Source organism: Benincasa hispida, chromosome 7 (assembly GCF_009727055.1).
Source record: "Benincasa hispida cultivar B227 chromosome 7, ASM972705v1, whole genome shotgun sequence".
Lineage (NCBI taxonomy): Eukaryota > Viridiplantae > Streptophyta > Magnoliopsida > Cucurbitales > Cucurbitaceae > Benincasa > Benincasa hispida.
This window is the reverse complement of record NC_052355.1, coordinates 43,594,415-43,610,600: the sequence shown is the minus strand read 5'-3', so window position 1 is coordinate 43,610,600 and position 16,186 is coordinate 43,594,415. Positions and strand designations below refer to the sequence as shown.

Below are 16,186 nucleotides of genomic sequence, written 5' to 3'. Positions count from 1 at the left end.
ACCAGTTTGGGGATTCTTCTGATTGGGGAGTTGGGAACACAACTACACAATAATAAATTCACTCATTCCCCAAGATAGGGGAAAGTAGATAAATTGCTCCCTTATGGGCTGATTTCAAGGCTTGAACAATGTGGTGCCACACCCTCTCCTGGCTCGAAAGGGGTTTAGTCATAGTTGAACTATGATTTATTGTTTATTAGAGGGATCAGTGGTACTTAAGGAGTTAGATGTAACTATAGGGGCAAAACGATAATTTTAGCCTAGTTGTACTTACAAGCAATTTGTGAAAGGTCATCGCACTGTTGATTGGTTATATCTAATGGACACAAAAATATATCTGTAGTGCGAAGAGTGCAGCTGTCAGCCTTTAGCGGAGTGCTCGACAGTTAATGAATGTTGAGTAAATTAATTAAATAGTTTAATTAATTATTCAAGTACCGTTGGAGCTTCAAACTACAAGTCCTTGAGGTCCCCTCTGTAGCTCAACAGAGATTTATAAGAATCAGTTTTGGATTAGTTTGAATTGTTCAAATTAATTGAGGGAATTAATTATATGTGATATAATTAATTTAATTTAATTATATATGATATAATTACTATAATCTATTTGATACATTATAATATAAAGTTTATTTAAATAAATATTTGAATATGATTCAAATATTAATTATCTGAATTGGATTCATATAATTAAATTTAATATAAATAAGATTTATATTGAATATCGTGGTTGAGAGAATTAAACTATAGGTTATATTGTATTAGATACAATATTAAATTATAGGTTATATGTTATTTTTTATATAACATATAGTTTAATATATATTATATGATAAAGTGATTATCATATAAATATATATTAATGTTTTAATTAAAGTTATTTTATTGTTATTTTTAAAAATACATTTTTTAGGAAGGAGTTATAAATCCCTCCCTTTTTTCTCTCTACTATGTTAGTGGGAATAGAACGGTTGAATGGGATCCTTCATCTTCTTCTTCTTTTAGGTTTTACATAAGAGTTATGTAAAATTTTAGTCTCTCCCTATCTCTCAAATCTCTAAAACTTTCCCTCACCAAAAAGCCAGAGCTCATACACTCCTGGATTCTCATCCCAGAGAATACAGAGGCAATCAATTAGTAATGGCCATTTGGGATAAATTAGGGTTTCAAGTACGTTGTTGTTGGTGATATTTTGGAGAAGAGGATACATGAAGAAGATTAGATCTTCAAGGGTGAGTTCCTATTATTCTTTTCTAAAATTTCTATAAGCATGCTGTATTTTTCAATTTGATGCATAATTTTTTTCTTCTATAAAATTATGGTTTCTGTAAAATTTGGGATTTAGGTTCGATCTCGTTTCCGCTCAAGGACCTTCAATGGTTCCTTCACAATTGGTGTTCGTCTTCACATAAGTCTGGTTTATCTAACTCCTTTGCTACTCTGTTGTTTCGGATTGGTATTGGAACTTCTCTTGATTTTGGTGCTTTTGTTATGAATCAAATTAAACGTCATATTGGTTCTCAGGCTTTAAAGCATCCATTTGTTATTCTTGGTTGATTTGTGGAGTGTTGCTAGCTCAGAAACCAAACATTATTTATTCTAATGAAGTTGTTGGTCTAGTTCCAGTGCTTATTTCTATCCATACAAAATTTTTGCAAAACTTTCACATGTCTGATCTTGCAACTCCTACTACAAACGCTTTTGTTGATGGTCTCTGTAATGGATTTATTGAATCCTCTTTCGGCAGTCATGTTCTGCATCACTTGTCATCTGATCTTAAAGACATCGATGCTCAGCTTCAGAAGCTTTAGGAGCGTAAAGATACAGTGATTGCTTTGATGGCCACGATGCATGCTTCTTTGGCGCGTTCTGCTAGAGCTTTTTCTTCTGATGCTTATTTTATTATTCTTTTATGACAGAAATGGGAGAGTTTTGTGGTTGGAGTTTGTTTTGTTGTTACTGCTTGGAGGATGGAGTTTTGTGGTGTTTGTTGTTTTGATCTGAAGACTTTGTTTTTTTGTTGGCTTGTTCTGGTTTTATCTGATGTTAATACTTCTTTAATGATATTTAGTCATGTTTGATGTTTGTTTTGCGTTCTGTCTATAAAAAAAAATTATAAGCAAAAGGGGGAGATTGTTGGAGATTTGGTTTGTTGGCATTATAATTTTCTTTAAAGCAGTGGCCCTACAGATGTCTCAAATAAAGTACTAACATCAGGTTTTTACATCAGAATATTTTCCTGTGGAATACTTTCCTAATCTGGAAATATCTGTCAGATTGATGTAGTCTGACATTTTCCTTTATTGCAATGCGGCTTATTTTCTCCTATTTGGGAGATGTTTCATTTTCTGGATTCGTCTATAAAATGAGTGTTCTAGTATGCTTTCGATGAGCAATTTTGATTACGCCGATTTGGGTTTTTGAGAGCAAGATATTTGCAGCCTTCGGCCGAATTGTCCTACATTGTGATATTGATCGTTGCTCACTTTATTCGCTGTGCAAGTTCTTCTTCCATTGAATACAATACTTTGAAGATTATTACGACTTAGGGGGAGCCTAAGCCCTAGCTTCCGAATAAGGGATTCACAGTCTTAGGGGAAGCCCAAGACTCAGCTTCAAAGAAGGGAGTTCTTCATCTTAGAGAACTCCTAAGAATCATCAGTGAAGGGGGTTCACTGACATTGGGAAAGATATTGTCGTGAGAGGGAGTCTCACACACTGTGGGGTGCCGGAGTGTTTGTTTCTAATATTAACATACTTAGGGGAGCCTAAATTTAGTTGAGAGAGAGTCTCACATCTAGGGAGAGCCTAAGTGACATGTGAGTTATGCTCTATGTGAGCCATTATAGTAGTTGGGTATTACAGATAAGTACTACGTTGTAAATTGCTTAACTCTTTAATATTAGTGGACTATCTTTCTTGAGCGTTTCGCCCCCTAGGCATCGGTATTTGTTGCCAACTGTTGTGTGTTTTTACTTGTTTTATTGTTGTTGGAATTTTTGTTGTTTACGACTATTGTCAGTGCTTTCAACTTAACTGTGAGTGACAAGTCATTTTAACGCTTTTTCATTCTTTATAAATAAATAGATACAAATAAGATGAAAAAGATAAAAATCACTCCTATATCATTTATCTTTAATATTACAATAATCTTGCAACTAAAACAGTCTTATATAAGTATGCAAATTAGGGATTAAAATTTAAAATCAATTAAATCAACCATAACTCATCTGTTTAAATATTTAAATTGACGGGTGATTTAACCATTCAAAATTTTAATTGAAACAAAGTTGATATAAATGATTTGTTTCCAAAAAGATTGATGCAATAAAATAATCCTAATATTATAATATGAGCTTTGGACAAAAGTTACCTCTTATTCTCTATACATCTGGCATCCAAAGTTGGCGTCTCTGTTTCATACATATAATATTTAATGACGCCATTATTATCTTTATTATTATTTTGGAATAATACATAAAAGTTTATTTCAATCAATAAACTGGTTAATGATACAATTAATTGAGCACTTCTTTTTCTTCTTCTTCTTCTTTTTTTTCTCCACACAGTTAATTAATTAGTGACTTTTCAATGATTATTTATTTAATTTGCAATAAAGCATTGTTGAAAACTTAAGCAATGTGGAGATAAGGAAATCAGATCTCAGCCGTCACTTTTTCTCCTTTTTCTTTTTGTTAAAATATTTTAAAGGTCTCGATTGAGCCAAACAATTATTGGCTCGTAAATCGCGTGAAAATTTCAATTCTAAAAGATATGGAGAAAAAAAGAAAAAAGAAAAAGAAATATATAAAGCAAAATAAATGGAAAGGAGTGGCATATAATGCCATAAATACACATGCTCCAGTTTAACGGGTACCTAAAAACCAGAAATTCTATTCTGATTTTGTTGAGATCGTTTCTTTCTCCTGCTTTTCGACTGAATCTTACTCTTCATCAACCCACCACGGAGTTTAATGCACCAAAAACCCTAATTCCTGTTGCTGGAAAGTGTTTTTTGGTGTGTAATTTCTGTCATTTACTCGATCTTTATGTAATTGTTAATTATTGGGGTTTGTTGTTGATTTATGTGGTGTGTGCTTTTGCATTTTATGTTTGGATCTATGTGTGATTTTGTTTCCATTTCGGGATCTGGGTTTGGCTCTTTGACTTATAAATGGAAAGTTGTGTATATTGTTTTTTCGTCATTTGGATTTTTGGTGGTGGGGAATTTCGGAAATGGGAGGATGATAATTTCAAATACTTGTGAATGGAATTTGTTGTGACATTCAATTTTGCTTTTAGTTTGTTGAATGAATGGGATCGTTGGGTTTGTGTCTGATGCTAATTTGATGTGATGGATCTTTGACTTCTTTTTGCAGGTTGATCTCGTTGGTCATTCTTTGGAAATTTTAATCTCTTACCATTGATCGCGCTGGATTGGTCGCATTGAAGTTCGGGTAGAAGAATTTTTTGTGCAATTGGGGTCTGACGTTGGTTCATAATCAGTTTCTTGGTTTCTGATCCATGATTACTCATCCAAATATAGTGCTTTCGATCTGAAGTTCCTACTTATGATGGGCTTTTGTGTTACTTCCTCGTGTTTCTTCTTCTAACATTCTGATCTGGTGGTACGTTATGTGACATATTCGTTTTCAATTGGGAAGGAGCATAAGTAGGTCTTCAATGATTGTATTGATTGCTTGTATTCATACCAATCTATATAGAAGTGTACGTGACATAGTAGGTTATGCTTTATGCTCTGCTTCGAGATTTAAACCGAAGGCACTTCCCGTTTAGAGTGGTTCTGAACTGGATTATTAAGGGGACTTCAGAAATATTGGACATGAGAAGCTCCTGGGTCAATAAAATATCTGTAATCTTAGGCTCCAAACCACCATTCAGCTGGTTAATTTTGTGCCTCATCAGCGTGCTTGCATTAATCGCAGTGCTAGGTACATCTACTTCAAATGCCTTTGACTCAGTTACCACTACACCAGTGTCTGACATTTATGCTAGCTATAGAAGGCAAAAAGAAAGGGCAGCAATTGATTTGTTTGACTTAAAGTCTCTTTCGTTAGCCACTACTCGGCTGAAAGAGTTTGGGCTTTGTGGAAAAGAAAGAGAAAACCATGTTCCATGTTACAATGTTACAGCAAACATGTTAGCTGGATACAAAGAAGGGGAGGAGTATGATAGGCACTGTGAAGTGTCTAGAACAGCAGGACGGTGTCTGGTTCGTCCTCCTAAAGACTACAAGATCCCTCTGAGCTGGCCTGTTGGCAGGGACATAATATGGAGTGGAAATGTGAAGGTAACAAGAGATCAACTTCTGTCTTCTGGGAGCCCTACCAAAAGGTACTCAACCTCAACCGGACGAACATGAATCAAACACTTAGATTTTTTTACCCTAAGGATTAAGTATTTTGTATTTAGAACCAAAGTAGTTGTTTTATTTTTGTCTTTGTGGTTATTTTTATTGATTTTAATGTAAATAACCATCTTACTTTTCTCAACAAAGGTTGATGTTATTAGAAGAGAACCAAATAGCTTTCCACTCAGAGGATGGAGATGGAGTCAAAGAGTATTCTTTTCAAATTGCAGAGATGATTGGTTTAGGCAGTGACTCTGAATTTCTTCAAGCTGGTGTAAGTCTTAATGTCATCTAAGAAATAGAGGCTGTTTGTCTTCTTTTGTTATCGTCATTTTGGGTATTTAATGCCAATGACAAGTGAATCAAGTTAAACGTTTTTCTTTAAAATTACCCAAAGGATAAAACGTCATATTAAGTAGTAAATAGTATCCAGTGTTTCTGTCCTTTCAATCTTTTATGCAATTCAGTGCAGTAACCTATTTAATGTATCAATGATTTGATATGTCAATTATAGGTACGCTCGATACTTGATATTGGTTGTGGGTTTGGTAGCTTTGGTGCTCATTTAATATCAATGAATGTAATGGTTATGTGCATTGCAACCTATGAGGCGACTGGCAGCCAAGTTCAAATGGCTCTCGAGAGAGGCCTTCCAGCGATGCTTGGAAACTTTATTAGAAAACAGCTTCCATATCCATCTTTGTCATTTGACATGGTTCACTGTGCACAGTGTGATATCTCTTGGAACGATAAAGGTAACTTGAAAACAAATTCAGATGTATCTTATTTTATTTGATGGGTAAGTGACACTTGTTATGAGTCTTTAAGAACAAGAAAGAACAGGATGGACACTGCTATTTACAGATATGCCGACCGAAACAATATGGTTCACTTACAAACCACAAAAAATTATATGGATATGCATATTAAACATATTATATTCTTCAAACTTCATGAGATTTTTTGGAATTAGTGTAGTTTTATTGACTTGATATTTTCTCTCATCTTGTTTATCGTGAATAATGGGCAGGTGGGATATTCCTTATTGAAGCTGACCGATTACTAAGACCTGGAGGTTATTTTGTTTTAACATCTCCCACGGGCAAGACAGTTGGAGGTTCACTGTCTTCCAAGAAGCCAAACATTTTGACACCATTAGAAGAGATGACCCGAAAATTATGTTGGAGTCTTTTGGCTCAGCAATATGAAACTTATATTTGGCAGAAAACTACTGATCCTCATTGCTATTTATCTGGGTGAGCATAATTACTATTTACCTCCTAATTAACCTTTTGAGTTCATTCTCTATTGTGTTGTTTTTTGAACTTCCGTCAGAACCATTTCTCTTCCATGAATTGTTTTCACTTATAGCTTTACTGTCGTTGGTTATTGTTGTATCAAAATTTAGTAATGCTTCGACTTCTTTCTTCTTTTAGCAAGCAGGAAGTTGTACCAGTTTGTAAAGAAGGGCATGATACTCCATCATATTATCAACCTCTGGTACCATGCATAAGTAGTACTACCAGCAAGCGGTGGATTCCAATCCAGAACAGGTCTTCTGGTTCCCATTTGAATTCAGCTGAACTTGAAGTTCATGGAAAGTATTCTTCCATAATGGGTCTATATTGCTTTTTCATGTGAATTTGTAATGTATTCCTTTTTTCTTTTTTGGTGTTATGATGGACCTGCTGTTCTTTTTATGTTATATTGGTCTGTACAATGTGCACTGAAACTTAGCTCGCACTTTGTGCTGCTATTGATTATTTCCTCTGTCTATATCTGCAGGCGTTCAATTAGAAGACTACTCTGATGAACTACAAATTTGGCAATCCGCTTTGAAAAACTATTGGTCCTTACTCACGCCTTTAATTTTCTCTGACCATCCAAAGAGGCCTGGTGATGAAGATCCATTACCTCCATTTAACATGATACGCAATGTGATGGACATGAATGCCCACTATGGGGGTTTAAATGCTGCGTTTGTGGAGCAGAAGAAAACAGTTTGGGTCATGAATGTTGTCCCTGTTGGGTCTCCCAATACACTTCCGCTCATACTTGATCAAGGTTTTGCTGGTGTTCTGCACGATTGGTATGCAGTTCTTACTTCTAATCTTTATTGAGAAAAAAAAAAAGGAAAATTTAAATCAGACTGGGTATTTCTTGGTCCAATTGGTTTGTGTTGAGTTGGAACAAAAAAACATCCTGGTTTTGTTGATTCGCACCACACTAACCTTTTTAAAACTAATATTCATCTTTGTACTTCACATGTTGTGTTTTTAGCTTTCTGTAAAGGAAGGTCACTGTTTGTTCTTGACTTTTTTTTTTTTTTTTTTTTTAAAAAAAATTCTCCTTATTTAAATTCATGAAGTAACAAGCATCTGAATCTATGACACGTCTAAATAATAATATTTTAAATTTTGTTGAGTATCAATGCCATATGATGTTATTGTTTCCCAGTCAGTTTTCATCCGGTTCTTCCTCACCCCTCAAATGTACGGGCACCTAAAACAGGTCTTAATTCCCCGTCTATTTGTAGGTGTGAACCTTTTCCCACTTATCCACGAACATATGATTTGCTCCATGCAAATGGGCTCCTCTCACAGCTACTTCCAAGTAGGTGCAGCATGATTGGATTATTAGTAGAGATGGACCGTATACTGCGCCCTGAGGTACTAGTCCTTCACCATAATCAAGTCAGAGCTTCACATTTTCTTCCTGTTCCGACCGTGCCAATATTATATTGATCGTTTTGACTATTGTTTGTCAGGGTTGGGTTGTCCTAAAGGACAAAGTGGGACCGATAGAGAAAGCCCGAATGTTCGCTACACAGATTCGTTGGGAAGCAAGGGTGATTGACTTTCAGAATGGGAGTGACCAGAGGCTCCTTGTTTGCCAGAAACCATTTGTGAAAAAATGATCGATTTGTCATGTGGGAATCTCACAACGGGAACGTGTACAGTTGTTTTGCTATGGTAATTCCTCCATGTATGCTGAAATATTTTCCATGAGATCTATAGTTTTTGTTTTAATAGATGTCTTAGCATTTTAGTAAGACTCCAAACCGCAAAACATGAAATAACTAAAACACAAAGAGGAGATGTTGGTTTTTATAGTCTTTGGTTATTATAGTTTGTGTGTTATAATAGTTTAATAGCCTGTATTTGGGATGTAGACTATTTTAGTCTACGTAGAAAGTAATAAACGCTCTAACAAAGAGAGAAAGTGAAGATGAGTAGAAAATAGTAATACAGTAGTTAATTGTAGGTTGTACTAGTTGGAAACATCAACTATTATAATTGGAGTCACAAATATTAACCTACTCTACCCACTTGAAGTTGAGGGCCCAAACACCCAAGATGGTAGCAAACTTGCAAACATCTTTTCTCGAAATGAAACTTTCATTATCAAAAGAAACGAGAGATGGGATATCCTCACGCACCAAAGGGTTACAAAAAAATAAGCCCACTATTTTAATTGTATAACCGGCTGGGTAAGGCAGTCTCCTTTCTGATATGTAGTGTTTAGCAGTAGGAAGCAACCTCAAGAAAAAGAATGTAGTAGTTGCCCCTTCTCCTCTGTATGTGTTCTGCACTGTTTTATTTCCATGAACTTCAGGTATAACATGCATCTCCTTTTCTCCTTAGTAGGCACCTATCTGTAGGAATTTGATTCAGCAATGCTCTTTTATTCATTCAATGCTAAGATTTACAAAGATGAGATGAATTTTCTTTGTCTGGGTTGTCACAGGGTAATAGGGAGTTCATATAATCAAATCATATTGATGAAGAGCCTGATGAATCCAATCCGACGTTGTTGATGACTAGAAATCGAGGCACGTGCAATCCTTTAGATTTTGAGATTTTTCGCAGAAATAGCTGCAATTCATTTTTGCCACAGTTTATTCTTAGAAATTCATTTAATCCCCCCTCTCCTCACCTCTCTTCTGGCTTTCTACCCTAAAATATCTTCATTATTTTTATACTGAGACCATGCTATTTCAATTGAAACATAATTTTCTTTCTTCTTTTGGGAAAGAATGTCCAATTGCCACGAAATATAAGGGCAGTTTTCTCTTCCTTTCTCTCGATCAGAAACTGTGGTAAAAATATCAACATTGTTCCTGATTTCTTTTTTTTTCCCCATTTTTTTTTTCTTTCCTTTCATAAGTTGAATGTTCTGAAATAGAAGAAAACCTATATTCATATGAATGAGAAATATCAAATTTCATACTATGAATGCAATTGTGAAATATTACACATAATCATATGCTTTGTTTTGGGCAAAATATTTGCATGTATCATGAATGTGATATGGAAAATGAAAGGACAACTGGGTAACCAGAAGATAACATTATGCTTTTTATACTGTTTCTTGTAACTGTTGATGGTTACCCTGTAAATAATAGTGTGCTTGTAATTTTTTTTTAGCTAGTGAGGAGTAATTAAGATGTATATCATTGACTAAAACAGAATCCTTTTATAGGTCTTGTTTGGTAACAATTTCGTTTTTAATTTTTTGCTTTTGAAAATTAAGCTTATTTCATCTCTATTTCTTACAATGATTTGCGTTTTTTTTAAGTACAATTGTTGAATTCTTAGTCAAATTTCAAAAACAAAAACAAGTTTTTAAAAGTTACTTTTTTTAGTTTTCAAAATTTGGCTTGGTTTTTTAAATCATTGGTAAAATGTAAATAACAAAAGAAGAAATTTAGAGGTGGAAGTAGTATCTATAGACTTAATTTTAAAAATTCAAAAGGTTACCAAACGGGACCTTAATGTGTAGAAATCAACTCAATGAGAAATAAAAAAAATTATTGTACCTTGTCAATTTCATAGGATTGAATCTATTTTGAAGTTCATTTCCTTTTGAAATCTTTTTAGATGTAATAACTTATCAGCTATTTTTTGGATAAATTATAAATATAAGTCTACCTATCTTGATAATTGTAATTATGTAGTTTCTAAAATTCAAAAAGTACTATCAACGTGATTTACTTAATCTATATAATAATCATTTTGTCTTTAGTTTTTTACTTGTAAATCACACTCATAATCCTACTTTAATTTTCTAACTCTATTATCCACTCTTTAAAAACGTTTCCAAAAACCAAGTTCAAATTTAAAAACAGAAAATTTAGTTTATATATATATATATATAAATTTAACATTTTGAGTATGTTTATTATGACTATATTTTAACTATTTTCAAATTGGACCAAGAAGTTTAGATGGACTTGATGATGATGGTGTTAAGACTAACCTTGTTCTTAATTTATCTAATTATTCTTGTCACAAATGATTTAAGGACGATTAAATGTTTATTATAACATAATTTTGGCCCCTCAAAATCTGTTCCTTAGGTTTGCCCCTGCTTGTAAATTGCTTGATTTATTTTTCTCATAATCCATGTAATTGTTGAATTAAAAAAGAAAAAAGTGTATCATTCTTCTATAAAATAAATTTATAGGTTGCTTTAAGAAGAATATTCTATGCAGCTTAAAGAAATGATATCTAAAAAGAAACATCATGTAAGTTTACTATTAAAAAAAACATATCGTAAGTGATACTTTAATTAAATAAACTTCAGGAGCAAAGGTAATATGGGAAACACAAATAGACAACACATACTTGTTAATTCACATTCCTCGTACGTTGTCCTTGTGTTTTACGAGTGATTTAAAAAATTAATTGAAATAATAAAAATGTGAAATTGGAGATGCAGGGTATCAAACCCTGTACCTCTCACATGCAAAGCGAGCGCTCGAGCTACATCCCCTTTTGTTAAAAATCTTCCATTTTACTTAATTTATAATATACTTATGGGCAATAAGGCATCATTTATTTACTAGGAATAAAAATGAAAATCAAACTGCACGAGAATTATATTCCTTTGTTATTTATTAGGAATTATCTGGAAAACAATAACCATAGTGTGGTAGTGGAACACAACAATTGATTTTATATCTTTTCTTAGTACAATAATTACCGTAATGAAATGGAGTCTTTGAGTACATGTTAATTATACCTTTATTAATTGATTTTATTAAAGGTTACATCTCAGAAAAGGCTCAAGTCCATAATGACTTGGGAGACTGCTAGTGGCAGATTCAAAACCCTAATGATTTTATATAATTTAGTAAAAATAAATGTAATCAGTTGAGCTATCATTGAACTACCTAATGGTTGTGATACTATGCCAGTTTTTTTTATATATATTATATAAAGAGCATAAAGTTGAGGGGGCTCAAGACCCTAGGCCCATACTAAATCCGCCATTGGAGACTGTACATTCCCAAAGTAAGAAACAAAGTCTCAATCGGGTCGAGCTCAATGTTGTTACACAAAGGAGGAAATGTGCAAGTCCATCATATCACAGGTATGCAATCTTGAGTGCTTAGCTGAACCAAACGTTTTGTGTACTAACTTAGGCATTGAAACATACGAAACTCAACCATCAACAAGTGCGAATTGTCTTGTCTTGGATTAGCACCAATAGCAATGAGCAACTTGAGGAGATCTACCCACCAAAAGATTTCATTTTAACATTTTTTTAGAAAAAGATTTAAAAAAAATAATAATTCTCAATTATTTATACCCATCCCGTTGAAGTAGACCGTCTATGAAAAAAAAAAAAATCACCGAAAGTAGGTAAATCACATATCCACCCCACGAAAGACGACGAGAGAGACCCTCCAACCCTTCGGATCGCACACTTTGAACAAATCCAACTATTAACCTAAGCAATACGACGTCGTATAACCCCCTACAACAGACCAACACGATTTGCGCGCTTTACACTTTCCAAATTCCCACTTTACCCCTAAACGGACGGTCCAGATCCAATCTCTACCTTCCCTCAACTTGCTCGTTCTTTACCCCTGGCGTCAACTTCTCCTCCTCTCCTCCTATTTTTATATACGTAAATTTCAACAAATCTCTCTTCCTTTTTCACACAAATTCGCTTTCTTCTTCTTCTTCTTCTCCTTCTTTTTCTCGCTTTTCACATTTCTTCGTTCAATTCTCTCCGGTGAGCCCTACAATGTCGTCCGCCGAGAAGGAAAGAGAGACGCAGGTCTACATGGCCAAGCTTGCAGAACAGGCCGAACGCTACGACGGTACGTTCGGCCGCTTCCTTGTTTTTATTATATCCAGCATTTCGGTTTCGATCTCAACTTTTGCAATGTACCTTGAAAATTTTGTTGAGTGCATCGATTGTTTAGCATTTTTGTTTCCGTGCTGGAACTGCCACTGTATTCGTTGTGCGATTAGAACGCATTGCTTCGTACTTTGTTAGATTGGATGCACTTTTAATTTAATCGGTCGTTTAGAAATTTGTATAATGAGGCAATAGATTGGAATTCGTGTTATTGATTCTTGGAGAACAATGAGATAGGATTATAGGAATTGAATTGTTGTTTGTTTTAATGATATATCTGAATCGAGTTGACGGATGGCGTTGATGAGGTTGGGGAGACTTGATGTGAATGGTTGGATCGTTGTTAACTGTTTATTTTCTCTTTTATCGTTTTGTTTTTTTAATGTTTGGACTTGGAATGTAGTTCCAGTTTGTATTTTATTTCATACCCTCCAGGTCGTAAACATGTCAGATCATCATGTAATTAAGGTCATCTTGTTATTCAAAGGCAATATAAGTCGTCTTCATGATTTCATCTGATGGAGGAAGCTGTTTATGTTTTTATCAATTTGTGTAAATATGATTTGCAATTAAGATTTGCGTATTTTGTATTTTAATATCACAGAAATGGTGGAGTGTATGAAGAAAGTTGCTAAACTAGATGTTGAGCTAACCGTGGAAGAGAGAAACTTGCTTTCTGTTGGATACAAAAATGTTATAGGTGCTAGGCGAGCTTCTTGGCGCATCATGTCCTCAATTGAACAGAAGGAAGAGTCCAAAAACAATGAGAATAATGTTAAACTTATTAAGAGTTACCGTCAGAAGGTGGAGGAGGAGCTTTCCAAGATCTGTACCGATATTCTGACTATTATTGACAAGCACCTCATCCCTTCTTCAACCTCTTCAGAAGCATCAGTTTTCTACTACAAGATGTGAGTTTTGTGGGAGTCATTATTCGTTCTAAATTGACTATAGCATGGTCAAAATTTTGAACTTTTCGACTGATCTTTTGTGCTTAATAATACCACGAGAATGATTTGAGATGGTATCTCTAATCACCTATATTATGGCATGGATGATTCTAGGAAAGGTGATTATTACCGATATCTGGCTGAGTTCAAAACAGATCAAGAAAGAAAGGAGGCAGCTGACCAGTCATTGAAGGGATATGAGGCACGTTTATTTTTCTATATTTCCTTTACTAGAACTGAATGATTTAACTTTTATTCGTTATCTTACTCCATGCTCCGTTTGCCGAATTCACGATAGACTGCTTCGAGCACCGCAAATACCGAACTTCCATCAACCCACCCAATCCGTCTTGGCCTTGCTCTCAACTTTTCTGTCTTCTACTATGAAATTATGAATTCTCCTGAAAGGTAAAAGTAGTTTATTTCTGGAAGTACTTCCACACCAATGGTTCTTTGACTAACTTGTTCTAATTGGTATAGGGCTTGTCACTTGGCTAAACAAGCTTTTGACGAGGCAATTGCAGAGTTGGATACTTTGAGTGAGGAATCATACAAGGACAGTACCCTCATAATGCAGTTGCTGAGAGATAACCTCACTCTCTGGACATCTGATTTACCAGAAGATGGAGGTATTTTGTTGTTGAGGCTAGATATAGACGTAGTTTTGTAAAAAGAAAATCTGGAAAAGGCATATTTTTTTGTGTCAAAAGGCACCTCCTCACTACAACCGCTCTCTGTTTACCCATATCCAAACGAAGAGAGTGATTGCCCAATTTCTTGTATGAATTCTACAAACATTTATCAATACTCGTTTTATATGGACAAAAATCAGGCTTCCTCTAGCCGCCACCCTCCACCCCAAGAAATGAAACCACAAAAAATAAAAGTTCAGACTTTTCTAGTCATAAAATGCCAAAATCCTTTTTCCCCTTCTGATGAAATATTTTAATGTTAAATTGCAAATTTTTAGTCTATAGTTTGAAAGTTAGAATTTAGTCTTTAGAATTTATAATTAGAACTTAGTCTCTATGATTTGATACAATCCTCACCTATGTTAGAGACGGTTTATGATAATTTTATCAAATTATAGAGACTAAATTCTAACTTTTAAAACCATAGATACTAAATTCTTAGTTTCTCCAAATCATAGGGACCAAATTTGTAATATAACCATATTTTAATTTTATGCTCTTTTAAGGCATTTGCTTAGTCTGGAATGATTTTATGTAGGTGAAGAGAACCTCAAAGCTGAGGATTCCAAACCGGCAGCACCAGCCCCCGAGGTAATTTTCTTTCATGCATGACATTTTTTCACGAGCTTTTAACAAGTTTCCACCATGTTATACTTTGATATAAAATTTAGGATAATTGTTTTAAATGGTAAAACTACTGAAAATATTATCAATATTATCAAGTATAGTAAAATGTCATTATCTATCAATGATAAATCACGATAAACATTAATCAATGTCAGTAATCACTATATCAACAATGTCATTGATTGATGTCTATCGCGGTCTATCACTAATAGATAGCGAAGTTTTACTATATTTATAAATAAGTTGGTTCTTTTTTCTTTATTTCAAAACAACCTTACAATTTAAATTCTGTTATGTGCAGCAGCGTTAATGGTAAAAATGAGAGTAACCCCTCACACAAACGACTGGATTGGACATTACATTTACTCACTATGGAGTAATGGACCCGTACAATGGTGGCTTGTGATGAATATTAGCTTTCTTTTTGGTTCAACCAAAACCAGTAAGATTAATTAGATCCATTTATTGAATCATTGTTTCCCCTCTTCTAGTTTCACGGCATTGGGCTGAACTTTTAAAGTATTAAATTGTCATTTCCTTTGTTCATCCCCCCCTCGTCGCTCCTTTTCTTTTCTTTTTCTCTCTTGATTTTTTTTTCTTCCTTTTAATGTAAACTACGATGTTCGGAATTTGGGCAAAATGGATGAGATCTTTATGGGGTATTGATTATGGGTTGGTCTAAATTTACACCTCTTTATGATGTGGAATTGCTTGCACATGGGTCTTTGACTGTATGGCTCATTATTGTCCGTAATTGAGGTAACAGTACCGAGACACGTTCAAAATAATTCCATAGGCTATTATTGAGAGAGGACCATCTTCCATTTATGTTCTATAGATGTATGTTCTCTTTTTCGTCGAGTTCAAATTTAAATATCTAATCTTTGGATTTATTACTTTTCCAGGATAATGTGTATTATTTTTAAATTTTAGCTAATTGATTTGTGTATCTAAAGTTTGCACTTAGTTTGAAAGTCAGATGTAAAATTGAGATACTTTCGTTAAGGCCAATTAGCAGTGTCGATTATTTTCATGACGGTTAGCCCAGAGATTGATCATCATTCCCGCAATTAAGCATAAAATGGTTAACAAGAAATATGGAAGTGTTTATACAAGTGGAACTTTTATTACCTACTACCTAACTTCATTTTGTATTCATTTGGTTTTTGGTTTTTGAAAATTAACTCTGTTTCTCTTATGTTTTACCTTTCTTGAATAAAAGAGTAGAATTCTTAATCAAAATTCAAAAATGAAAATAAATTTTTTAAAACTACATTTTTTTGTAGTTTCTCATAAGTTGGTGCTTTATTTTTTAAAATATTGGTAAAACTAGATAACTAAACAAGATATTTAGGGGGCGTTTGGCTGTGAATAACGGTAAAAATAGTGTT

At 34.1% G+C, this 16,186-nt stretch overlaps 2 protein-coding genes across 5 annotated transcripts; both read left to right on the top strand.

Moving 5' to 3' along the window:
* The first annotated feature begins 3,836 nt into the window (after positions 1–3,836).
* Positions 3,837–9,495, top strand: LOC120081520 (probable methyltransferase PMT5). 3 transcript variants are annotated; one of them, XM_039036479.1, is made up of 11 exons: positions 3,837–4,018; positions 4,380–4,628; positions 4,725–5,355; positions 5,519–5,645; positions 5,886–6,126; positions 6,402–6,627; positions 6,808–6,968; positions 7,157–7,460; positions 7,908–8,040; positions 8,139–8,343; positions 9,119–9,495. In XM_039036479.1, the coding sequence occupies exons 3-10, from the start codon at positions 4,748–4,750 to the stop codon at positions 8,286–8,288; spliced, it is 1,950 nt and encodes a 649-aa protein (XP_038892407.1). In that variant the 5' UTR covers positions 3,837–4,018; positions 4,380–4,628; positions 4,725–4,747; the 3' UTR covers positions 8,289–8,343; positions 9,119–9,495. The 3 variants fall into 3 exon arrangements, with proteins under 3 accessions (XP_038892407.1, XP_038892405.1, XP_038892406.1); XM_039036477.1 differs by having other exon boundaries at positions 4,380–5,355; XM_039036478.1 differs by lacking the exon at positions 3,837–4,018 and having other exon boundaries at positions 4,192–5,355.
* A 2,808-nt stretch (positions 9,496–12,303) lies between these two features.
* LOC120082181 (14-3-3-like protein GF14 iota) lies at positions 12,304–15,478 on the top strand. 2 transcript variants are annotated; one of them, XM_039037438.1, is made up of 7 exons: positions 12,304–12,485; positions 13,131–13,437; positions 13,591–13,678; positions 13,775–13,884; positions 13,957–14,105; positions 14,707–14,759; positions 15,100–15,478. In XM_039037438.1, the coding sequence occupies exons 1-7, from the start codon at positions 12,410–12,412 to the stop codon at positions 15,103–15,105; spliced, it is 789 nt and encodes a 262-aa protein (XP_038893366.1). In that variant the 5' UTR covers positions 12,304–12,409; the 3' UTR covers positions 15,106–15,478. The 2 variants fall into 2 exon arrangements, with proteins under 2 accessions (XP_038893366.1, XP_038893365.1); XM_039037437.1 differs by having other exon boundaries at positions 15,097–15,478.
* Positions 15,479–16,186: the final 708 nt, after the last annotated feature.

Coding starts and splice junctions, on each gene's coding strand:
- LOC120081520 (XM_039036479.1), top strand. CDS start 4,748: ATGCTTTATGCTCTGCTTCGAGATTTAAACCGAAGGCACTTCCCGTTT. Junction 6,628..6,807: donor CCTCATTGCTATTTATCTGG/GTGAGCATAATT, acceptor TTCTTCTTTTAG/CAAGCAGGAAGTTGTACCAG. Junction 6,969..7,156: donor AGCTGAACTTGAAGTTCATG/GAAAGTATTCTT, acceptor CTATATCTGCAG/GCGTTCAATTAGAAGACTAC.
- LOC120082181 (XM_039037437.1), top strand. CDS start 12,410: ATGTCGTCCGCCGAGAAGGAAAGAGAGACGCAGGTCTACATGGCCAAG. Junction 12,486..13,130: donor ACAGGCCGAACGCTACGACG/GTACGTTCGGCC, acceptor TTAATATCACAG/AAATGGTGGAGTGTATGAAG. Junction 13,679..13,774: donor AGTCATTGAAGGGATATGAG/GCACGTTTATTT, acceptor AATTCACGATAG/ACTGCTTCGAGCACCGCAAA.